The sequence below is a fragment of the Saccopteryx bilineata genome, chromosome 5 (genome assembly GCF_036850765.1).
Source record: "Saccopteryx bilineata isolate mSacBil1 chromosome 5, mSacBil1_pri_phased_curated, whole genome shotgun sequence".
Taxonomy (NCBI): Eukaryota; Metazoa; Chordata; class Mammalia; order Chiroptera; family Emballonuridae; genus Saccopteryx; species Saccopteryx bilineata.
Window position 1 is genome coordinate 177,181,736 of NC_089494.1, and position 26,720 is coordinate 177,208,455.

General features: G+C 37.2%; 1 protein-coding gene across 1 annotated transcript in view; it reads left to right on the top strand.

The window, feature by feature from the left end:
- Nucleotides 1-26,720, top strand: part of TACR3 (tachykinin receptor 3) — a 75,608-nt gene that overhangs the window by 11,823 nt on the left and 37,065 nt on the right. The window contains exon 2 of the mRNA XM_066280421.1: nucleotides 25,294-25,482. Coding sequence (XP_066136518.1) covers nucleotides 25,294-25,482 — 189 coding nt within the window. The remainder of the gene's footprint in view (nucleotides 1-25,293; nucleotides 25,483-26,720) is intronic.

Genomic DNA, 26,720 nt, shown 5'->3' on the forward strand with positions numbered 1-26,720 from the left:
TTGTTGGGGTTAAAAAAACTCGGAGTTCTGTTTGCTTCATGAATTTGAGGCTTTAGTTCTTTCCACAGGCTTGGGAAGTTCTCATCTATTATTTGTTTGAGTATGTTCTCCATTCCATTTCTCTCTCTTCTCCCTCTATATACCTATTATTCTTATGTTATTCTTTCTGATGGAGTCAGATAATTCTTGTAGGGCTATCTCATTTTTTTTAATTTTTGAGTCTCTTTCTTCCTCTCTCTGTTGTGCCTCAAGTTGCTTGTCTTCTATTTCACTAATCCTCTCTTCTATCTGGCCTGTTCTATTAGCCAAGCTTGTTACCTCATTTTTCAGCTCGTGAATTGAGTTTTTCATCTCAGTTTGATTTGTTTTTATAGTTTCAATTTCCTTGGACATATATTCTTTGTGTTCATTGAGTTGTTTTCTGAGCTCCCTAAATTGCCTTTCTGTGTTTTCTTGTATATCTCTGAGTATTTTTAGGATTTCTATCTTGAATTCTCTTTCATTTAACTCTAGGGTTTCCAATGTATTAAATTTTTTCTCCATAGATTTTTCCTCATCTATCTGTGTTACACTCTCTTTCTTTTGTATCCATGATATTCGATTTTCTTTTCCTTAATTGCATCTGAGGGTGGTTTTGTTGATAGTATTAATGAGATTTAATAAAAAATAAAAAGTTAAAAAAATAAAAAATCGAAAAAAGTTTTTTAAAAAAAAATCAATAATGAAATAAAGAAAAATAAAATAAAATAAAAATTTTAAAAAAGGAAATTATTCCCCCCCTCCTTTTTTTTCTCTCCTCTCCTCTCCCCTCTTTCTTGAAAAAATCTTGTGGTGAACTGTGAATTATATTTATTAATAGAACAAACAATGCCTGTAATGGAGGAAAAGTAATAAAGGGGCAAGAAAAAAAATTAAAAAAAATAAAAAATAAATAAAAGAAGGGGGGGTATGGACCCACAAAAAGCAAATAATGAAAAAATTTGGATCAAGAATAAAATGATTTGCATTTAGGTGTTGGTTGACTAAGAGATATGATGGGAGGAGTAAGAGGGAAATAGGAAAATGGGGGGACAAAATAAAAAATAAAAAATTACTATTGTATTTAGTGGAACAAGAGCTTGATAAAATGGAGAGCCAGGGATGGGAGCACTGCTAGTGAGTTAAAAAGGTGAAGTAAAAAAACCCAAAATGCCACAAACATAAGTTTGAGTCCCAGATAAAATAATTTGTTTGGTATTGAGGTTTGAATGAGAGGAGACATAAAGGAGAAAGGAAGAAACTAATATAGAGGGAGAAAAGAAAGAGAGAGAGAGAGAAAAAAAGAGAGAACCACTAAAAGAAGAAATAGAAAAAAGAGGAGAGAGAGAGAGAGAGAGAATTAAGGGTTTTGGAGTGCAACCCTCATAGAGAGAAAGGAAGAGGAAGGAAAAGATAATGGGAGATGTAACACTTATGGGTAGTGTAGTTCAAGGAGAGGAGAGAGTAAGACCAGTAGTGAGTTAAACGACCAAATTGAAGGAGGAAAAAAAAAGAAAAAAAAATCAAGGATGAAGATAAGAGAAACAAACGAACAAATATAATAAAATGGGATAGGTTATAAAGTCTGCAGATTATTCTGATTTTAAGAGGTTATCTTCTTGCTTTTTCTTTTCTCTCCCTCTTCCTGGTCGGTGACTCTGTACCCCGGGTTCTGCCCCTTTGGCACGCTCAGGTAGAGGTTTGCAGTTGATAAGTCTCTATAGCGATGTCATGTATTGTGCTTCAGTCTCGTTGGCAGTCGAGGCTCATTAGCATTTATAGGCCCCAACAGTGAGAGAGTCAGTGTTCCAGGAGCCTCTCTTCTAGTCTTTCCTTCCTCAATTAGTAGCCTGAGAATCCAGCTATGGGGTTGCTGCTGCCTCTGCCTGGATAGTAAGAGGCTCAAAGATCTGGCAACTCCCCACTCTATTCCCACTCAGCACAGGGCTCTGGGTAAGGCTCAGTCAGTCAGAGCCACTAGCATAATCAGCCGGGGCTTCCACCCACTCAAAGACCTCTGGCTCTGCCACTCTGTCCGGTAACACGGGCGGGTCTGCGCACGCAGACCAGGATGTTAGACCGGAAGTCTCGCCCTCTGAGTGAAACCCCCCGCCCGCACTGAAAAGTTCCAGTGTTGGAATTGGCTCTCGCTCTTTCCCCGTGTGCAGCTTTTTCAAGGTGCTGGGGCAGCCCGTGACTCTGCCCTTGGCCCACACAAAGGCCCTCGACTCTGCCCCTCCGTGGGACAACACGGGCTCCCACTCCCGAGGTGCTGGGAGGAGTCTCCTGCCCACTCTCTGTGCGCAGACCAGGATGTGAGGTCGGAGACCTGCCCTCTGAGTGAAACCTCCCGCCCGCACCGAAAAGTTCCAGTGTTGGAATTAGCTCTCGCTCCCTCCCCGTGTGCGGCTCTCCCTGGGTGCTGGGGCAGCCCAGAGGCTTTCGGCCCACACAAAGGCCTCTGACTCTGCCTCTCTGTGGAGTAACACGGGCACACCCTCCGGGGGCTTTGGAAGGAATCTCTCGGCCACTATGCGCCTACCAGGGGATCAGGTAAAATGGCTGCCCCGCTTGTCTTTCTTTGTCTGGGTTTGGCGTGAGTGTTAGCTGTATTGCCCGGGTTGTCACAGGAACAGTTTTTCCTCGGCTTGGATCTCCGAGCCACAGCCTGGTTCGGCCATTTGTGCCACGGCCTGGATCTATTCACCCCCTTTGCCCGCCTTAGTTTCTATATTCTCAGTTTCCAGTGAAAATTGCCCTGTTTAGGTTAGTGAGGAAGGCGGAGCATTTCTTACTCCCTATTTCCTTCGGGGTTTGGTTATATATTTAGCCAATTTTTCGCTCGATCATACCTTTGGGTGTATTGCGAAACATCTGGAGGCTCCAAGGATAGGTTTTTCTGTTTCTGATTGAAGATCTTGTTGAGGTTTGGGGGAGATTTATCGGTATTGCTTCCTACCCCGCCATTACTCTGACGTCGTCTCTCCAATAAATACTTTTTAAAATCCCAATAGTGACTGAAATACATACCAAACAGTTTGGATTTCAGATGGGAAGAACTTGATTAAAATTTATATAGATATTTTTTTAGTAAATGTTTTGTAGCATAATTTTAAACACATTTTATAGGCTGAATTAAAAATCATAAAGACAACTCTGACAAGAAAGTACTGTTAACATGGCCTGACAGGCAGTGGCTCAGTGGATAGATTATTGGACTAGAATGCGGAGGATCCAGGTTTGAAACCCCAAGGTTGCCAGCTTCAGCATGGGCTCATTTGTCTTGAGCAGAGGCTCACCAGCTTGAGCAAGAATTGCTGACTTGAGCATGGGATCATAGACTTGACCCCATGGTCACTGGCTTGAGCCCAAAGGTCACTGTCTTGAAGCCCAAGGTCACTGGTTTGAGCTCAAGGTTGTTGGCTTGAGCCTAAGTCACTGGCTTGAGCAAGGGGTCACTCGCTCTGCTGTAGCCCCCTGATCAAGGCAGATATGAGAAAGCAATCACTGAACTAAGGAGCTGCAATGAAGACTTGATGCTTCTCATCTTTCACCTTTCCTGTCTGTCCTTCTCTCTGACTCTGTCTCTGTCACAAAAAGAGAGAGAGAGAGTACTGTTAACATTATAATTATTTTATAAGCTATAAAATCTTTTTTTAGAAATTATAAAAAGATATTTCACCTATTTAGTTTGTTATATGACATAGATTTTTTTTGTGTGTGACAGAGACAGAGAGAGGAACAGACAGACTGGAAGGGAGAGAGATGAGAAGCATCAATTCTTTGTTGTGGCACAGTCTCTCAGTGATTGCTTTCTCATATGTGCCTTGACGGGGGGCTACAGCAGACCAGGTGACCCCTTGCTCAAGCCAGCGACCTTGGGTTCAAGCTGGTTAGCCTTGCTCAAACCAGATGAGCCCGTGCTCAAACTAGCGACCTTGGGGTTTCGAATCTGGATCTTCAGCATCCCAGTCTGATGCTCTATCCACTGCGCCACCACCTGGTTAGGCTGACATAGACTTTTAAATGTTCACTTAAGTCTCCTATTTTGAACTTGTATTATCATCTGTGAGTTTTTTATTTTATTTTACATAAGCCCACTTATCAAAGTTATTTAAAATTCTCTTTTATACATACTTGGAAGTAAGGAAAATACATATATGATTATAATATTATGCAGTAATGGGTTCAATTATGTTTTGGAGCTGATTTTTACTGGCTAGAGGAAATCAATTGTGCACATTTCTTCCTATCTTTTTACCCACTGATGTTACTTTGTTAGCTTGAAATCATGGTGGTGGTACTTACACAACAGAAATGTGCTAACACTAAAAGTCAGGAGTTTTGTTTTGTTGGTTTTTGTTTGTTTGTTTTCCTCAGACTGCTTGTGGTTAAGACATTTACCAGCACATTACTCATTATTTGTAGTCATTCACTCAACAGATATTTAGTGAGTAGTACCTTTTGATTACTAAATATTGTATAGCTATGGAGCACACTGAAAAAAAAAAAAAGATATAGCCCATATCCCAGTGATACTGTAATTAAGCTCTTTAGCTTGAACCTCTCAGTTGTATTCCAGAATCCTAAAGCCAACTACCTACATGGCTTCATCCTTTGGAAATCTATTAGCCATCTTAGACTTTACATGTCCCAAACTGAGTTTCTGACATTTCTCCAAAACTTACTCCTCCTTCAGTGTTCTAAGGTAAAAATGTGAGCCTCACATAAAAATTCTTGGAAGTACTGTATTCTTGACTCATCTCTTCTTTCATATACCATACCTTATCTATCAGCAAATGTTATTATCTCTACTTTCAAAATATATGTAAACTAATCACTTTTTAAGATGTCTATTGCTGCTTTCCTAGTTCAAGCCAACATCATTTTTCACCTAACTGGTTACCCTACTCCTACTCTTGTTCCTCTTTAATTTGTTCTCAATGCACTAACCAGAGTGATCATATTGATAATGAGATCATTATCCTACTCACTACTCCACCACTCAGCTTCACCATCACTGGTCCCCTCAATTTCATCAATATAGTAGGAATGCTTCCACCTCAGGAAGAGTGTGAAACATTCTTCCTCCAGATGGTCATGCTTATTTTTAAATAAACTAGACCCTCACAACTATTTTATCATATGTCACCTTCTAAAACACTAAATAATTAGCTCATCTAATATATATTATTTTTACGTCTTCTTATTAGCAAAGAAGAAAGACCATTAAAATAAAATTAACTTACATTTATAGGTTTGTTGTAAGAAGACAGAAAAGCAACTCTTACATAGAAATGAATAGTTACCTTTTTATTTCTTTATGTATTTCATGTGTGAACTGATTACTGTCTAAAATGGTAGCTTGTCATTTTCTATGTATATATTCTGTTTATTTTTCTTCATTCTACTTACTACTATCTGTTTTGTTTACTACTATATTCATAGCATCTAGGATAATTGTCTGAATATATTTGGAACCCAATATAAATGACCTTCCTGTCATTCTCTTTCATTGAATAATCTGTGTTCAAATTACCTTAGTAAGATATCATGAAAATATAATGTAAAATTAAAAGTTAGATATTAAAATAGCCTTTATTTTCCAAGTTTAGAAGTTATCTATTACCTACTTTCTACCATTTGCACAGTTAAATAAGCATTTACACTATTACAACTTAAATACCCAAAGATTTGGATATCCTCTGGTTGATGTGCACCATCATCTCTATGAGTTTAAGAATAATATAGTGGAACTACTTCATGCCATTACTTACTTTAGAAAGGAGTTTGATATGGAATACATCCACATTACACAAAAATGAAAGGAACTAATTCCTAGCACACCCAATGAACTCACAGTCTCCAAGCATAATATTAAATATTTTTACTTAATCACTGAATCACTGAGAATGAGTTGCCCTAATTGAAGTTGCATAGATCTCATTACTCACTACTTCCATACAAGAAATTGTTTTAAAGGAGAGATATAGAAGAGAAATAACCTGTACTCTAGTACCCTGATGGAATAGGTTTCTGTAGAAGAGCTAGAGACAATATTAAAAGAAGCTTTTTTTCATTCCTAGATCAGAATGTTGGCATAAGCTTATTTCTTTTTCCATGCCAATCACAAATACTTAAAAGCCACATTAAATAAGTAATTTTTTGTTTGTTTTTACCTCAAGTTTACCACTATCACTGTTTCTCCCCCATGTGTCAATTTCATATTATACAACATTGTTCAGGATAATTTTTTTTGTAGTTTTCTGAAGTGAGAAGTGGGGGAGGCAGACAGACAGATTTCTGCATGCACCCAACCGGGATCCATCTGGCATTCCCGCCATGGGGCGATGCTCAGCTCCTCTGGGGCATTGTTCTACTGCAACCAGAGCCCCTCCTGAGGTAGAGCCCATAAAGCCATCCTCAGTGCCCTGGCCAACTTTGCTCCAATGGAGCCTTGGTTGCAGGAGAGGAAGAGAGAGACAGAGAGGAAGGAGAGGGGAAAGGGTCAAGAAGCAGATGGGAGCTTCTCCAGTGTGCCCTGGCCAGGAATCAAACCTGAGACTTCCACACCTGGAGCTGACGTTCTACCACTGAGCCAACCGGCCAGAACCTGTTTAGGATCATTTAAATTCTATACTGAGCCTAACATTATCTGTCTCTTTACAGACATTGTGTTATTTAATGTCATTTTAACTTCATAATCATACTGTATTTTTTTATTATTTCTGTTTAGCAAAATTAAGAAAACTGTTCTTTGAAAAAATTGTATATGTGCTAAAGTTCTCATTTATAAATGATTATTCACTCACTATCTGTACAAACATTCAACAACCATTTGCAGTCACTATTCAACAATCATATTGACTACTATAGATACTTTTTAGGTGCCACAGAGCACAGAGAAGAATAAAATCAGCATCTCTAATGAGCTAAAATCAAAAGTGAGAGCGTAAGCTGCTGGAGCTCTGAGGAGGTAAAAACTAAGTGGACAGAGAGAAGAAAAAGACTCCACAGTGAACATTCTGTAATCTGAGTGGAATTTAGTTGTAGAATTCAGTTGTGGGACTTTAGAATAAGAGAAAAATCATTTCAGCAAAGTAACTTGCATTTGAAAAACATGAAATTGTTAAAGGATATTTGGGCTGGGTCATTTCCATCTTTCAGTTCAGATCTATGCTCTACCTATTCCACTATTTTTTCTGCCCTCTCCTCACCTGGCTTACTGCTTCTATGGACTAACTAACTGCATGGATGGTGGGTCCCTTGCTGTTTGGCCTCTTATTGACTTTGCCTAATGGGGGACATTTGGTGGCAATGTCAGGAAGAGAGGATAAAAACTTCAGGATATATCTACCACACTTTCCTTTCATAATTGCTACAAATTTGCTACGCCCAACTGTATCCCTATCTCTTGTCAAGAGCTTCCTTCCTAAGGGCCTTACCTCCTCATTTTTGATGATGGGATCTTTTCACTCTTCAGGGCTGGGGTAGGGAACACCTACCCCTTGCCATTGCTAGTCTTATGAACATTCTTTTCAGGTTGGTTTACTTTAATTATTTGTAAAGTGGGGCTTGTAAAAGTCTTCTTTATCAAATTTTGTAAATTAACTATTTATTAAACTCTCTTCAGTCTTCTTATCTAAGTGTGCCTTGTTTTTCCAGGAGCTGTGACTGATATGATATAGTAAATTTGAGGAAAATGTAAGATACTTAGTGTCACTGTAGTAAAAGATATGCAGAATCGCAGTTAAACCTGTTGGAAATGAAGAAACAGTGAAATATTTAAGAAAGGGCACTTTGAAAACACGTGAAGGAAGCTGGAAAAGAGCAGCCTCAGAGAAACCCATGATGATGGTTTTCAATAGTTCAGGCACTGATAGTTGGAAGGGAAGGAAAGAACATATTTGTTTATATCAGAAACTGGGCTGATAAGATTTATGATTGTGCCTGACCAGGTGGTGGTGCAGTGGATGGAGCAGTGGCCTGGGACACTGAGAACCCAGGTTCAAAACCCTGAGGTCCTTGGCTTGAGTGCGGGATCATTTTGGCTTGACTGTGGGCTCTCAAGCTTGAGTGTGGGGTCGCTGGCTTGAGCCCAAGGTTGCTGGCTTAAGCAAGGGGTCACTTGTTCAGCTGGAGCCCCCCAGTCAAGACACATATGAAAAAGCAGTCAATGAACAACTAAGGTGCGGCAACGAGGAACTGATACTTCTCATCTCTTTCCCTTTCTGTCTGTCCTTGCTTATCTCTCTCATTCTTGCTAAAAACAAAACAAGAAAAGATTTATGATTATGAAAAGACATAAGAGAAAGGAAGAGGTTCAGAATAACATATATGCATATGAATAATATTTACAATGAGCACACTCAGAGTAGTATTAGTTTTCTAAGAGTAAAATAATCTATATCAAACATTTTTTTCCTTATTTTATTCTATTTTATTTATTGTTGAAGTGAGAGGAGGGGAAGTAGAGAGACAGACTCCTGCATGTGCCCTGACAGGTATCCATCCACCAACCCCCATCTGGGACTGATGTTCAGAGCTATCCTCAGCACCTGGGGCAGATGCTAGAACCAGTCAAGCCGCTGGCTATGGGAGGGGAAAAGAGAGAGAAGGGGGAGAAGGAGGGGGAGAGAAGCAATGTTCCTTTTTCGTGTGTGCCTGATACGATCTAGCCCAGGACATCCATATGCTGGGCTGATGCTTTACACTCTGAGCTAACTGGCCAGGGCTTATTAGTAATATTCATGTTTCTTCTGAAGTCATTCATACTGTAGGAGAGTAGATATAAAATTATTTCCACTCATTTATAGAATTCTTTTTTTTAATTTTTTTTATTTTAGAGAGGAGAGGGAGAGACAGAGAGAGAGAGAGAGAGAAAGGAGAGACAGAGAGAGAGAAGGGGGGAGGAGCTGGAAGCATCAACTCCCATATGTGCCTTGACCAGGCAAGCCCAGGGTTTCAAACCGGCGACCTTAGCATTTCCAGGTCAATGCTTTATCCACTGTGCTACCACAGGTCAGGCACACTTATAGAAGTCTTTTTAACCTTTCTATGAGTTAAGAAAAATGTCTGCTAGAACTATTAACTTGCAGTGTCAAACATAATATGTAGCTTATTTAATCACATGCATAGAAGGTATATAAAAAGAGAAACCAAATAATTATAAGGGGAAATTAATAGATGAAAGAGAATTTTGGTTCCATACTATTTGATATATGAGTCACACTTTAGTACTCTGCAAATTACACAAAATTACAACAGTTACTTTGAACATATACAGTTTTCAACATAGCTTGTCCCCATCAATCTACTTTCTGTCATAATTCTGATTATAATTAATTTTCCAATAATCTCCCTCTGAATAAATTTGGAATCTCAAAGTTGTGAAGGAGTCTAGTTTCATCTACTTAAATAACTCATATGAAATTTATAGTTTTTTAATCACCCAATAAATTCCTGAGTACTTCAGCAACAGAAAAAAAAAGTCTTAATACCACCAAAGACAATCCATGTGCACCCAGAGAGTTGTGACTTATCTTTCTCCAAAAACTGAGCCCTGTCCTCTATAGCAGGGGTCGGGAAAATTTTTGGCTGAGAGAGCCATGAACGCCACATATTTTAAAATGTAATTCTGTGAGAGCCATACAACGACCCATGTACGTTACGCATTATGCAATAAAAATTTGGTGTTGTCCCAGAAGACAGCTGTGACAACCATGAACCACCCGCAACCATGAACATGAGCGGTAGGAAATGAATGGATTGTAATACATGAGAATGTTTTATATTTTTAATGTTATTATTTTTTTATTGTATTTATTTTTAATGGGGTGACATCAGTAAATCAAGATACATATATTCAAAGATAATATGTCCAGGTTATCTTAAAGTTCAATTATGTTGCATACCCATCACCCAAAGTCAGATTGTCCTGTCACCCTCTATCTAGTTCTCTTTGTGCCCCTCCCCCTCCCCCTTCCCTCTCCCTCTCCCCCACCCCTGTAACCACCACACTCTTATCAATGTCTCTTGGTCTCACTTTTATGTCCCATCTACGTATGGAAAAATGCAGTTCCTGGTTTTTTCTGATTTACTTATTTCACTCCGTATAATGTTGTCAAGATCCCACCATTTTGCTATAATGATCCGATGTCATCATTTCTTATGGCTGAGTAGTATTCCATAGTGTATATGTGCCACATCTTCTTTATCCAGTAATCTATTGATGGGCTTTTTGGTTGTTTCCATGTCCTGGCCACTGTGAACAATGCTGCAATGAACATGGGGCTGCATGTGTCTTTACAAGTCAATGTTTCTGAGTTTTTGGGGTACATACCCAGTAGAGGGATTGCTGGGTCATAAGGTAGTTCTATTTTCAGTTTTTTGAGGAACCACCATACTTTCTTCCATAATGGTTGTACTACTTTACATTCCCACCAACAGTGGATGAGGGTTCCTTTTTCTCCACACCCTCTCCAACGTTTGCTATTACCTGTCTTGTTAATAATAGCTAGTCTAACAGGTGTGAGCTGGTATCTCATTGCAGTTTTGATTTGCATTTCTCTAATAACTAAAGAAGATGAGCATCTTTTCATATATCTGTTGGCCATTTGTATTTCTTCCTGGGAGAAGTGTCTGTTCATATCCTCTTCCCATTTTTTTATTGGATTGTTTGTTTGTTTGTCATTGAGTTTTATGAGTTCTTTGTATATTTTGGATATTAGGCCCTTATCTGAGCTGTCGTTTAAAAATATCATTTCCCAATTAATTGGCTGTCTGTTTATCTTGTTATCAATTTCTCTTGCTGAACAAAAACTTCTTAGTCTGATGTAGTCCCATTCATTAATTTTTGCTTTCACTTCTCTTGCCTGTGGAGTCAAATTCATAAAATGCTCTTTAAAGCCCAGGTCCATGAGTTTGGTACCTATGTCTTCTTCTATGTACTTTATTGTTTCAGGTCTTATGTTTAGATCTTTGATCCATTTTGAGTTAATTTTAGTACAGGGGGACAAACTGTAGTCCAGCTTCATTCTTTTGCATGTGGCTTTCCAGTTTTCCCAGCACCATTCGCTGAAGAGGCTTTCTTTTCTCCATTGAGTGTTGTTGGCCCCTTTATCAAAAATTATTTGACTGTATATATGTGGTTTTATTTCTGGGCTTTCTATTCTGTTCAATTGGTCTGAGTGTCTATTTTTCTGCCAATACCATGCTGTTTTGATTGTCGTGGCCCTATAATAGAGTTTGAAGTCAGGTATTGTAATGCCCCCAGCTTCATTCCTTTTCTTTAGGATTGCTTTGGCTATTCAGGATTTTTTATAGTTCCATATAAATCTGATTATTTTTTGCTCCATTTCTTTAAAAAATGTCATTGGAATTTTGATGGGAATTGCATTAAATTTGTATATAGCTTTGGGTAATATGGCCATCTTGATTATATTTATTCTACCTAACCAAGAACAAGGTATATTCTTCCATCTCATAATGACTTTTTCGATTTCCCTTAACAATGGTTTATAGTTTTCATTGTATAAGTCCTTTACATTCTTTGTTATGTTTATTCCTAGGTATTTTATTTTTTTTGTTGCAATCGTGAAGGGGATTATTCTTTTGAGTTCATTCTCAAATGTTTCATTGTTGACATATAGAAAGGCTATTGACTTCTGTATGTTAATTTTGTATCCTGCGACCTTACTGTATTGGCTTATTTTTTCTAGAAGTCTTTTTGTGGATTCTTTGGGGTTTTCGATGTATAGGATCATATCATCTGCAAAAAGTGATACCTTTACTTCTTCTTTTCCGATATGGATGCCTTTTATTTGTCTTGTCTGATTGCTGTGGCAAGAACCTTTAGTACCACATTAAATAAGAGTGGAGAGAGTGGACAACCCTGTCTTGTTCCTGATTTAAGGGGGAAAGCCTTCAGTTTTGTGCCATTTAGTATGATGTTAGCTGATGGTTTATCATATATGGCCTTTATCATGTTGAGATATTTTCCTTCTATACCCATTTTGTTGAGAGTCTTAAACATAAAATTGTGTTGTATTTTATCAAAAGCCTTTTCTGCATCTATTGATAATATCATGTGGTTCTTGTTCTTTGTTTTGTTGATATGGTGTATTACGTTAACTGTTTTACGTATGTTGAACCATCCTTGAGATTCTGAGATGAATCCCACTTGATCATGATGTATTATTTTTTTAATATGTTGTTGTATTCGATTTGCTAGTATTTTGTTTAGTATTTTAGCATCTGTATTCATTAGAGATATTGGTCTGTAGTTTTCTGTTTTTGTGCCATCCTTGCCTGGTTTTGGTATAAGGGTTATGTTTGCCTCATAAAATGTGTTTGGAAGTATTGCTTCTTCTTCAATTTTTTGGAAGACTTTCTGTAGAATAGGAACCAATTCTTCTTTGAAGGTTTGATAAAATTCGCTGGTATAGCCGTCTGGGCCTGGACTTTTATTTTTGGGGAGGTTTTTAATGGTTTTTTCTATTTCTTCTCTACTAATAGGTCTGTTTAGGCTTTCTGCTTCTTCTTGACTCAGTCTAGGAAGGTTCTATTGTTCTAGGAATTTATCCATTTCTTCTAGATTGTTGAATTTAGTGGCATAAAGTTTTTCATAGTATTCTACAATAATTCTTTGTATATCTACGATGTCTGTGGTGATTTCTCCTCTTCATTTTGGATTTTGTTTATATGAGTTCTTTCTCTTTTTTCCTTGGTAAATCTTGCCAAGGGTTTGTCAATTTTGTTGATTTTTTTCAAAGAACCAGTCCTTGTTCTATTAATTTTTTCTATAGTTTTTCTGTTCTCTAATTCATTTATTTCTGCTCTGATTTTTATTATCTCCTTTCTTCGCCTGGTTTTGGGTTGTCTTTGTTCTTCATTTTCTAGTTCCTTAAGGTGTGAAGTTAAGTGGTTCACTTGGGCTCTCTCTTGTTTGTTCATATATGCCTGAAGTGATATGAACTTCCCTCTTATCACTGCTTTTGCTGCATCCCATAGATTCTGATATGTCGTATTGTCATTTTCATTTGTCTGTATATATCTTTTGATCTCTGCACTTATTTCTTCTTTGACCCATTCATTCTTTAAAAGTATGTTGTTTAGTTTCCACATTTTTTGTGGGATTTTTTTCCTCTTTTTTGCTGTTGAATTCTAGTTTCAAGGCTTTATGATCAGAAAATATGCTTTGTACAACTTCAATTTTTCTGAATTTGCTGATGTTGTTTTTGTGGCCCAACATATGGTCAATTCTTGAGAATGATCCATGTACACTGGAGAAAAATGTATACTCAGTCACTTTGGGATGAAATGTCCTGTAGATGTCTATCATATCCAGGTGCTCTAGTGTTTTGTTTAAGGCCACTATGTCTTTGTTGATTCTCTGTTTGGATGACCAATCTAGAGCCATCAGCGGTGTATTGACGTCTCCAAGTATGATTGTATTTTTGTCAGTTTTTGTTTTAAGGTCAATAAGTAGCTGTCTTATATATTTTGGTGCTCCTTGGTTTTGTGCATATATATTAAGAATTGTTATGTCTTCTTGATTCAGTGTCCCCTTAGCCATTATGAAATGGCCATTTTTGTCTCTGAGTACTTTTCCTGTCTTGTATTCAGCATTATCAGATATGAGTATTGCTACACCTGCTTTTTTTTGGATGTTATTTGCTTGGATTATTGTTTTCCAGCCTTTCACTTTGAATTTGTTTTTATCCTTGTTACTTAGATGAGTTTCTTGTAGGCAGCATACAGTTGGATTTTCTTTTTTGATCCATTCTGCTACTCTGTGCCTTTTTATTGGTGAGTTTAATCCGTTTACATTTAGTGTAATTATTGACACTTGTGAGTTCCTCATTGCCATTTTATAGATTGCTTTCTGTTAGTTTTGTGCCTTGTTTGATTCTTCTCTTTCTTTTTTCTATCTTTTGTTTTTATTTGGTTGTGTTCCATACATCTTTCCTCTGTTGCTATCTTTTTTAAATCATGTGCTTCTGTGGTGGTTTTTTCAATGGTGGTTACCATTAATTAATGAAAAGGGTTCCTACCCTGTTCATTGTAGTGCACTATTTTGTGAGTACTTTTGCCCTCCATCACCCTTTGCTACTGTTAATCTTCATCCTCTCCCCCCCCCTTTCTTATTGTTGTCACAGTTTAAAGTTGGTTATGTTATGTTCTTCTTGGAGCTTTTACTTGTGGCTTTGTTGTTGTTGTTTTTTTGTTCTTTGTATCTGATTGGAGAACCCCCTTTAGTATTTCCTGAAGTGGGGGTTTTCTGGTGATAAATTCTCTCATCTTTTCTGTATCTATGAATGTTTTTATTTCTCCTTCATATTTGAAGGTTAGCTTTGATGGGTATAGTATTCGTGGCTGAAAGTTCCTCTCTTTCAAGACTTTAAATATTGGGGTCCACTCTCTTCTAGCTTGTAGAGTTTCTGTTGAGAAATCTGATGATAATCTAATGGGCCTTCCTTTATATGTTGTATTCTTCTTTTCCCTGGCTGCCTTGAGAATTTTTTCTTTGCAGTTGGTTTGTGCCAATTTTATTTTGATGTGCCTTGAAGTAGGTTTGTTGGGGTTAAGAAAACTTGGAATTCTGTTTGCTTCTAGAATTTGAGGTTTTAGTTCTTTCCAGAGGCTTGGGAAGTTCTCATCTGTTATTTGTTTGAGTATGTTCTTCATTCCATTTTCTCTCTCTTCTCCCTCTGATATACCTATTATTCTTATGTTATTCTTTTTGATGGAGTCAGATAATTCCTGTAGGGCTATTTCATTTTTTTTTTAATTTTTGAATCTCTTTCTTCTTCTCTTTGTTGAGCCTCAAGTTGCTTATCTTCTATTTCGCTGATCCTCTCTTCTATTTGGCCTGTTCTATTAGCTAAGCTTGTTACCTCATTTTTCAGCTCATGAATTGAGTTTTTCATCTCTGTTTGATTTGTTTTTATAATTTCAATTTCCTTAAAGATATACTCTTTGTGTTCATCGAGTTGTTTTCTGAGCTCCCTAAATTGCCTTTCTGTGTTTTCTTGTATATCTCTGAGTATTTTTAGAATTTCTATTTTAAATTTTCTGTCGTTTAACTCCAAGGTTTCCAATATCTTAAATTTTTTCTCCATAGATTTTTCCTCATCTCTCTGTGTTACCTCTCTTTCTTTTGTATCCATGATATTCGATTTTCTCTTCTTTAATGGCATCTGAGGGTGGTTTTTTTGATAGTATTAATGAGATTTTATAAGGAATAAAAGGATAAAAAAATAAAAATAAAAATAAAAAAGTGTGCGTTTTTTTTAAAAAATTAATCATTAAATAAAGAAAAATTAAATAAGATAAAAATTTGAGGAAAAAAAAGGAATAATTCCTTCCCCTCCTTTTTTCCTCTCCTCTCCTCTCCCCTCTTTTTTGAGAAAATCTTGTGATGAACTGTGAATTATATTGTACTAAATAGAACAAACAATATCTGTAGTGGAGGGCCTGAATTGGGGAGAAGTAATATAGGGGTAAAGGAAAAAGAAAAAAAAGAGAAAAAATAAATAAAAGAAAAAAATATTTATATATAAAAAGGGGGGGAGCAGTATGGACCCACAAAAAGCAAATTAGGAAAAAATTTGGGTCAAGAATAAAATCTTTTGCTTTTAGGTGTTGGCTGACTCAGAGTTATGATGAGAGGAATAAGAGGGAAACAGGAAAAAGGGGTGGAAAATTAAAAAATTACTATTGTATTTAGTGGAACAAGAACTAGATAAAATGGAGAGCCAGGGATGGGAGCACTGCTAATGTGTTAAAAAGGTGAAGTAAAAACCCTCCAAAATGCCACCAACTTAAGTTTGAGTCCCAGATAAGATAATTTGTTCATTATTGAAGTTTGAATGAGAGAAGACGTAAAGGAGAGAGGAAGAGACTAATATAGAGGGAGAAAAGAGAGAGAGAGAGAGAGAGAGAAAAGATGGAACCACTTAAAGAAGAAAAAAGAAAAAGGAGGAGAGAGAAAGAGAGAGTTAGGGGTTTTGGATTGCAACCCTCAAAGAGAGAAAGGAGGAGGAAAGAAAAGATAATGGGAGATGTAACACTTATGGGTAGTGTAGTTCAAAGAGAGGCGAGAGTAAGACTGAGAGAGAATTAAATGACCAAATTGGAGTAGAAAAAAAAATCAAGAATGAAGAAAAGAGACACAGACGAACAAATATAATAAAATGGGATAGGTTATAAAATCTGCAGATTATTCTTGATTTTGAGAGGTTGTCGTCTTGCTTTTTCTTTTCTGTCTTTCTGGTCGGTGACTTTGTACCCTGGGTTCTGCCCCTGTGGCACGCTCTGGAAGAGGTTTGCAGTTGATAATTCTCTATGGCAATGTCATGTATTGGGCTTCAGTCTCGTTGGCAGTCGAGGTTCATTAGTGTTTATAGGCTCCAACAGTGAGAGGATATTTCACTGTGAGAGTGTTCCTGGAGCCTCTCTCCTAGTCTTTCCTTCCACAATTAGAAGCCTGATAATCCAGCTATGGGGTTGCTGCTGCCTCTGCCTGGATAGTAAGAGTCTCAAAGAGCTGGCAACTCTCCACTCTATTCCCACTCAGCACAGGGCTCTGAGTAAGGCTCAGTCAGTCAGACCTGCCAGCATAATCAGGCGTGGCTTCCTCTCACTCAAAGACCTCTGGCTCTGCCCCTCTGTGAGATAACTCGAGTGCCCACTCCTGAGGCGTTCGGAGGAATCTCTAGCCCACTCTCCGTGTGCACCCACCAGGATGTCAGACCAGACAGGTCACACTTTGAGTGAAATCCCTACCCACACGGAAAAGATCGAGCTTTGGAATTGGCTTTCGCTCTATCCTCGTGCGGCTTTCCCAAGGGGCTAGGGCTGCCTGAGATTCCGCTCCTGGCCCGCTCACAGACCTGCTCCTCTGTGGGAAAAACACGGGCGCCCACCTCTGAGGAGTTCGGAGGAATCTCCTGTCCACTCCTCCTGCGTGCGCACTGACCAGATTATGAGGCTCAGGCGGGACGCCTCTCACTCCGAGAAAGCCCTCTGCCCACATGGAAAAGTTACTGGGTTGGAATTGGCTTTCGCTCTGTCCCCGTGCGGCTTTCCCAGGGCGCTGGGGCTTCCGCTCCTGGCCTGCTCACAGGCCTCTGACTCTGCTCCTCTGAGGGAAAACACGGGCGCCCACCCCTGAGGAGTTCGGAGGAATCTCCTGCCCACTCTGCGTGCGTGCGCAAAGACCAGATTATGAGGCTCAGGCGGGACGCCTCTCGCTCTGCGAAAGCCCTCCTCCCGCACAGAAAAGTTCCGCCGTTGGACTTGGCTCCAGCTCCCTCCCCGTGCCCGGTCCCCTCAGGGTGCTGGGTCTCCTAGGAGATGCTGCTTTTTGCCCACACAGAGGCCTCTGACTTTGCTTCCCTGTGGGTTAGCACGGGAGGCGCCCACCCCTGAAGTGTTCGTAGGAATCTCTTGCCCACTAACCACGCCAACCAGGAGATGCGGAAAATGGCTGCCCCACTTGTCTTTCTTTGTCTGGGTTTGGCGCACGCGTGTTAGCTTGAATTGCCCAGGTTTTTCCCCGGCTTGGATCTCCGTGCCACAGCCTGGTTTGGCTGTTTGTACCGCAGCCTGGAACTATTCACTCCCTATGCCCACCTTAGTTTCTATATTCACAGTTCTCAGTGAAAGCCATCCTGTTTGGATTAGAGAGGAAGGCGGAGCATTTCTTACTCCTTATTTCCCCCGGAGTTTGACCATATATTTAGCCAATCTTTCGCTCGATCCTACCTTCGGGTGTGTTGTGAAGCATCTGAAGACTCCAAGGATAGGTTTTTCTGTTTCTGGTTGAAGAACTTGTTGAGTTTATGGGGAGATTTTCGGTATCGCTTCCTACCGCACCATCACTGTGACGTCATCCCCTGTTATTATTTTTTTATTAAAGATTTGTCTGCGAGCCAGATGAAGCCATCAAAAGAGCCATATCTGGCTCGCGAGCCATAGGTTTCCGACCCCTGCGCTATAGTGATCTTATACGTTCTAATTTCTGTTCTGCACCATAGCCAGCAAGTGTCCTGAGTCTCTTATGTTTAAAATTTTTACCTTCTTTACCCATTTATTATTATATAGCATGACTATTGATCCTACCTGAGGGTTTCTTTACTTGTTATTCTCTTTAAGTCCACTTTGAGCCATCTCTTAAATTTTCTCTTTATCTAAAAACTCTTCCCCTTATAAAATGAAATAAAACAAAACTAAATTAAATTTCTCTTTTATTGTTATGAAAAGGGGCTTTGTGTGCTTATTACTTTATATACAAATAGAATATCATATATAGTTATGTGTACAACACACTGTTATTTGTAGTAATTTGTTTTATCTCTATAAAACATTGAATACTAGAAATATTTACAGGTAAATTTGAATGTTAAATATGTTTTGATAAAGACATTACTTCCACAAGATAATCTGCTAAGAGTTCAAAAATATTTCATAGAGATTTAAGATCTTATCAAAATTAAGTTTAATATATGATTGATAACATAAAATAACTGTGAAAGCTGCGCTTTTGAAGTGATATGTACAAGGTTATATATCTTACATTAATTTCCTGTGACAATATAGAGATGACAATGGTAGTAAATTGGACTTCAAAAAAAGTGATCTAAAATTTTATAATATCTTATAAACAAAATAATCTATTATGTTCTGATTTTTAAGTTATTAGAGATAGTAGAGCAAAAAATAATCTTTAGAAATGTTTTATATTGTCAATATAGAAAACCACTTTTAAATTTGTTTTTAAAATTTTGAGGAGAAATTATTTCATGTAATGTTCACCAATTAGGTAGCTTATTTTATATAAATCATTTTATAGTTACTATAAATAATTTGAATTTAAAGATTAAAGGATTCCTATATAAAATACTTAGAATCATGTATAGAATGTAGTAAACATTTAACATGTCAATAATTATTGCTTTTATTGTTAAAAAAACACACTAAATTTATATTCAACATATTACATTGGTGAAGTCATCTCAATACTTACATCTTCAGCTCATTTGATTCTTCTGCTTTTTCCTCTCCTCTGTGCTATAGAGAAGCTAGCCTTTAGTTCTTCAAATACCTCATGCTTTCTTCAACCTCAGGACTTGCTCTTCTATTTTCTCTTCGAATCCTGCCTTCATTCTAATTAATTCTGGGAAGCCACACTTAGTGGCTCTTCCGTCATTTCCATTAATACCACAGATTAGGTCAAATTTTCTATTTTATGCTTTATATTACTAGTATATCTTTTCATGACATCACAGTGTACACAATGTAGACAATTTTATGCCGGAGAATTCCCAGAGTATTGACCTAGACAGACTAGACTAATGAGGAAGTGGAGGACTAGGCTAAACTTCTCAAGAGATTGAGAAGTGACAGGATCACTCATAGTGCATGTGGGGTTTTAGAAAATGACAGAATATAAGGTGAGCATAACAAAGGGAGGAAAGCCAAATTTGGAACCATAAAGATGAGAAATGATAATGTATTCTTTCTTCTTCCCTAAATGTATAAATTCAATCAAGTTTTGAAATCTAAAGTGTTTTCTAGAACTGGCTTTTTTTGTGGAAATCAAGTGACAGTACAATTTTGCATCAATGTTCACACTATGTGAGATGAATGAATTTTATATAGATCTAAGAATAAAAATGGGGCAACAAATAAGTCAGGTAAAATTTTTTTTTAAATCATGAGGAAGTGTGCTAAACTCACATAGGCCATTACACCAAAGCTCCAAGGAAAGTTTAACCTAATATCCAAGAGGCAATATTGTCCTAAACGACAGTGAAGTAATATTCACATATTTTCTGATTATTTTAACAACATATTTCTCATGCATTAGACTCTGTCTCTATAAGATTAAAGATAACATCTTCTTTTGTTTATTAATATAGCCAAAGAATGCCATACCATTCTAGAAAATAGCACTTAAGAAATAGTTGAAAATAAATACTTGATATTTAATAAATAAATGAATAAACTTTATTGTTAACTTTAAATTGAAAGTTTGTACAATGAAAAAAAAACTTCCACTATTCTGATGCTTTATTCTTTAAATAAAAATTTTCTCAGCCTTGGCTGGTTGATTCAGCGGTAGAGCATCAGCCTGGCATGGGGAAGTCCCAGGTTCGATTCCCAGCCAGGGCACACAGGAGAAGCGCCTATTTGCTTCTCCATCCTTCCCCCTCTCCTTCCTCTCTATCTCTCTCTTCTCCTCCCACAGCCAAGGCTCCATTGAAGCAAAGTTGGCCCCGGGAGCTGAGGATGGCTCCATAGCCTCTGCCTCGGGTGCTAGAAGGCTCTGATTGTAGTGAAGCAATGCCCCAGAGGGGCTGAGCATCATCCCCTGGTGGGCATGCCAGGTGGATACCAGTTGGGTGCATGCGAGAGTCTGTCTGTCTGCCTCCCTGCCACTTCTCACTTCAGAAAAATACAAAAATAAAATAAAATTAAAAATATAAATTTTCTCAAATGTCAGTGTAAAAATTTTATTTATATAAATCAAAAAAATTGAGTAGCCTAACCAGGTGGTGGCTCAGTGGATAGAGAATTGGACTGGGATGAGGAGGACCCACCCAGGTTCAAAACCCCAAGGTCACTGGCTTGAGCACAGGCTCATCTGGCTTGAGTGTAGGTTCACCAGCTTGAGCACAGGGTCGCTGGCTTGAAGCCCATGGTCACTGGCTTAAGTGCAGGATCACTGGCTTGAGCAAGGGGACATTGGCTTGGCTGGTGTCCCCCGGTCAAGACACATATAAGAAAGCAATCAATGAACAACCAGTGTGCCACCACTATGAGTTGATGCTTCTCATCTCTCTCCCTTCCCATTTGTCCCTGTCTGTCTTTCTGTCTCTCTCTATAAAAAGAAAAACAAATTGGAAAAGTGACCACATCAAAGATATAAACTTCTTTAAAAGAAGAATAAAGTACTGACATTTATGTGAATTTATACCTAAGATTCAATCATTTCTTTTCAGGGTCCAGAGGATGTTTATCTGGATGAGCTTAAACAGCCATTTTCCTCATGCCTACTTTTGAGCAAGTTATTATTGCTGGAGATAGTCACAGAATAAAAATACTAATGCCACAGTGAATTCCTAATCACCAATTTCAAATTGGTCTCCAGAAATTCCTGGCTATTCTACCCACTTCTTTGGCCAACTGGCTCTCCCTTTCTGCAGCATTTCAATATTTTCTTTATTTTCCTCAGACTATTACCATAATTCAATCTCTAATAGCAAAACTCTATTTCAAGTAGCAATCATCACTCACCCAAACCAAAGCAATAGCCAGGCAATTTGTTTCCGTACTTCCATTCTTTCTATCTTTCACTTCATTCCCCAGACTAAAATTTGATTATTCTCCTTCTTTGATTGACACCTCAATTACTTACTATAAGACACAAATCTATAGCCTGCATTACACCTTTGTCTCAAACCATGTTCCCCTTTCACTATCTGTGTTTCATTGTGGTAGCCTTTAATTACTCAAGTGTATAATGCTTCTCCCACTCTGACCCATTCTATTGGTTTTCAGGGGCTGCTCTGACAAAGTACCCACAAACTGAGTGACTTAGAATAATAGAAATCTATTGTTTCACAGTTCTAGAAGCTAAAAGTCTGAAATAGGGTGTTGGTAAGGACCATGCTCCCTCTGAAAGTTGGAGAAAAATCCTCCCTTTCCTCTTCCTGGTTTCTGGGGATTTGCTGGAAGTCTTGGCATTCCTTGATTTGGAATACCTCCCTCAATCTTCCATCTTCACCTGGTGTTCTCCATGTGTTTCTCTCTGCATCCAAATTTCTTTTGTACCAATCATTGGATTAGAACTCACCCTAATAACCTAATTTTAACTTGATCACTTATATAAATACCAAATTTCTAAATAAAGTCACATTCTCTGTTACTAGGAGTTAGAGTTAATATGTCTTTTTTAAGGGGATACAATTCAACCAAGTAAAATTCACCATTAACCCAGGAGTTTTTCACATGTTGTTTGTTCTCCAAGAAATCTTTGCAACCCTCACCATTCTGCCACTTGCCTCGTCACCCTTCAAGCTTTCAACCAATAATGACTTTTCTTAGGAAAGACTGATTCACAATATAAATATGTTTCCCCAGTGAATGTATTCATGTGACCATATATACCTTGCCTTTGTAACACTTACCACATGTGTAATTTTACATTTATTGGTGATATTATGTGATTAATATCTATCTACTTCACTAGACTGTAAGCTCTGTGAAAGTCATCTTTCCTCCCTGTTGTATCATTAATTGTATCACTAGAATACCACAGCAGGCATTTAATAAATGTTTGAATGAATAAATAAATAAAAACAGACCAGAAATGACAAAACTGTCAGCTTGAAGTTTTAATATTTCTACTTTTATTAAAGTATTAGAACATAAATTGTTTCCATATAATATTCTCTATCATTAGACTAATTGGCTAAAAAAAACTACAAGAAATCTGTAGTTTATTTTGAATTATCCATGCTGCAGTATCAGCACAGGACTCTCACCCTGTTCATGTCACTCAATTTCTCTTTGAGTCTCAAAATATCAACTGTTAAACATCCATATTGCATTAAAAAAAGACTCTAGAGCAAGCAAAAACCCAAAAGATCATAATAGAACTTGAAAATATTCAGTTCAGTAAAACAAAATTTATTGATAAGGTGATATGGCTGACTCTGGAAACCCCAAAAAACAATTCAAGACAGTGAGAAATATTACAGTGACTTATAATCAGCAGCAATGGAACCCAAAATGCTCAACTACAACTATTACCTTTAAATGTTTGACTTTTATGTCATTTTGCATATGAATGCTTTTGCATTACAAGGCAAAATGCAACTTCTGATTCTTTGGAAGGCATCTACCATATATATTATTCTTCTCTTTCAATTTTTTACATAAATGGTTTTTTTCAAAGCCATCATTTGTATTCATATGGAATTATTTATTTATTTTTTACAGAGACAGAGAGTGAGTCAGAGAGAGGGATAGACAGGGACAGACAGAAAGGAACGGAGAGAGATGAGAAGCATCAATCATCAGTTTTTCATTGCGTGTTGCAACACCCTAGTTGTTCATGATTGCCCTCTGACATGTGCCTTGACCGCAAGCCTTCAGCAGACCGAGCAACCCCTTGCTGGAGCCAGCGACCTTGGGCTCAAGCTGGTGGGCCTTTGCTCAAACCAGATGAGCCCACACTCAAGCTGGCGACCTCGGGGTCTCGAACCTGGATCCTCCGTATCCCAGTCCGACGCTCCATTCACTACGCCACCACCTGGTCAGGCTCCATCCATATGGAATTTGAAGACTGGCAGAACTGGTTTAGAATTCTAGCTCTTGACAACTGAGTCATTTTGAACAATTTATTTAATTTCTTTAAGCCTCAGTTTTCTTTTCTGCAAAATAAAAAATAATATTATTTTACTAATTGGATTATTCTGGATTAAATATAAATAATGTATTTAATAAATTGCCTGGTTATGATTAGCAATCAATAACTGTTGCTATTATCTTCATCAACATAAACATGAAAGGTAAATTTTAAAGTTTTAATTTTATATTCTATGATCACTTTATTTTCTTAAACCAAAGTTCTGTTTTCATAATTGCTTTTATATCCAACATTCACTTTTACCTATTTACTGTTATGCATAATAAATTAAGAATATTTTTTAAGTAAATTACAACTAAAGTTAATATCATGAATAGTGTATAGATAATTCCAATACATCTACTGAAAATTAATTCTGATCGATAATTACAAAAGCACAGCCTGACCAGGTAATGGCACAGTGGATGGAGCATCAGACTGGGATACAGGCAACCCAGGTTCGAAACCCCGACGTGACCAGCTTGAGCGCAAGCTCATTTGGTTTGAGCAAGGCTCACCAGCTTGAGCCCAAGATTGCTGGCTTGAGCAAGGAGTCACTTAGTCTGCTGTAGACCCCTAGTCAAGGCACATATGAGAAAGTAATCGACGAACAACTAAGGTGCCACAACAAAGACTTGATGCTTCTCATCTCTCTCCCTTCCTGTCTGTCTATCCTTATCTGTCCCTCTCTCTGTCTCTGTCTCTATCACAAAAAAAGAACAAGAATAATAATTACAAAAGTACAAATAAACAAATTTAGTAAGATATTTTTATTTTGAAATATTTATTCTTGTTAAAATGTTCTTGACCTAAATAACACTCATTCTTTAATACAAGTGTTGCCTTTGAAAATTTTTCATAAATCAATACATATTTGAGAAACACAAAATGGCCAACACTAACAATAAAAAAATTAAATAATGTGATTTATTGATAGAAATACAAAATTATAATTAATTTGTTGTACATTATTTTCTGCTTTATTAGCCAGAATTTGGCAATATCACTAAATTTAAAACCAGAATTTTATTCTCCCAGATTTAGTATTATTATTTTATCAGGTGAATAAAGCTTGACTTTGGTTACTATATTCAGAGAGATAACAATTTCCAAACACCTGCATTCTAAAAATCATGTATAAGTGTGTTCTTAGAGCCTCAAATATATTTTAATAAAAATTATATATAGTTATATGGATAGACACTATGAAGATTTTCATGATGCAGTATGAATTCAATTTTAGAGGTAATGGGAAGTCATAACTTCAATCACATTTATTTATCTTTATCTGAATCCTGAACTTGTCTCTTCATGCTTTTAGATGGAAATGTTGATATCTTTCATAGAGATTTCTCATCTTTGTTAATCATGTAGGTATTATCCATATTGTTTCTAGAATTTTCTTTTAAAAATTTAAACATACAGAAAAAAATGGAGGTCTTGAGGTACTGAATTTATATTTTAAGCACTTATTACTCACTTTTCCACTTTATTCAGCAGACATTTATGAATTCTGAAAATGTGCAAGGCACAGCAGCAAATAATCAATACCTTTCACTTATATTATTTCTATTGATCTTGACTTCTCCTCCAAGAGGTGTATATTCTTATTTCTATTTTAAAAATAATAAAGCTGAGGTTCAAAAAGGTTTAAAAAGTGACAGAATAGAATCTGAACTTCGATTTGTCTGATTCCAAAGACTGTGATAATTATTACTTTATGCTGCATCTGCACAAGCAAAATCCTTATCAACTTGTTTACTGGAGGAGAGAGAACCCTGGCCACTGAAACATCTCTGAAACTATTTTTCAACTCTGTTAACAAGAGAATAACAAAATTGTTTTGTCTGTTTTAGGTATATGGCCATTATTGATCCCCTGAAACCCAGACTGTCTGCTAAAGCAACGAAGATTGTCATTGGCAGTATTTGGATTCTAGCGTTTTTACTTGCCTTCCCTCAGTGTCTTTACTCCAAAATCAATGTCATGCCAGGCCGTACTCTTTGCTATGTGCAGTGGCCAGAAGGTACCAAACAACATTTCACGTAAGTTAATTCTCCATTATGATTTCCAATTCAATTTATTGAACACTTAAGGATCTGTCGTTTGGGAGCAACAATGAAATAAGACATTTTTTTCAATGTCTCATACCTTACTTGAAAAAAGAGACATGTAGAAATATTATATTACAATATGATATGATCAATAAGTTGATGTTAGTTACAAAGATTTATAATTGGAAAAATGTAATGACTTCTATATGGGGCAGTTCTGAAAAATTTCCTAAAGTTGATGATAAATTCATTGGAGATGAAAACAGTGCCCAAAGGAAGGCAGGATTGTTATTGATTGAGAAATGAGTGAGAAGGGAGGAACTAAAGCCCAGATATGTAGACTGCTATTTTAAGAAGTATGGCTGGCCCTGGTTGGGGGTTCTATTGGTTGGAGCATCATCTCCATTGCACCAAGGTTGCGGGTTTGATTCCGATCAGGGCACACAAGAGTCAGCCAAAAATACATGGAAATAAGTGGTACAACAAATCAATGTTTTTTCCTCTCTTCTCTTCCTCCCTCTCTCTCTAAAATTAATAAATAAAATTTTTTAAAAATTTAAATAAGCCTGGCTAAAAGGAAGGGAGTCTGGTAGGTCCTTGGATGTGTTCTTTTGTTTTACCATTAAAGAAACTTAAACACTAGGTTGAAAAAAAAATAGAAATGTTATATGATAGAATTTGACATTTCATATTTTGGACCGACCTTAAAAAAAAGTATGAAATAGTGCCATTTATGGTAACATGGGTAGATCTAGGGAGCATTACATTAAGTGAAATAAGTCAAATGGAAAAGGAAAAGAACCCTATGATTTCACTCACATGCAGGATATAGAACAGAAAGCAATAAATAAACAAACAAAACAACTCATAGACAAAGACAACAGTACTATAGTGCTTACCAGAGGGCAAGGAGGAAGGAAAGGTAGTCAAGGGTAAAGGGAATCAAACATATGGTGACAGAAGGAGATTTGACTGGTTGGTGAGCACACAATGCAATACACAAATAATGTATTCTAGAATTGTATACCTGAAACCTATATAATTTTATTAATGTCATCCCAATAAATTTTTTGAAAAGCAAATGGAAAAAATATGCAATTTATTTGCATTTGTTTTTTTATTCTGATCATTTAAATATTATTTCAATATAATTCTTATTTAGTGACCAGTTCTTTTTCATTTAAAAATAACAGCCCTGGCCGGTTGGCTCAGTGGTAGAGCATCAGCCT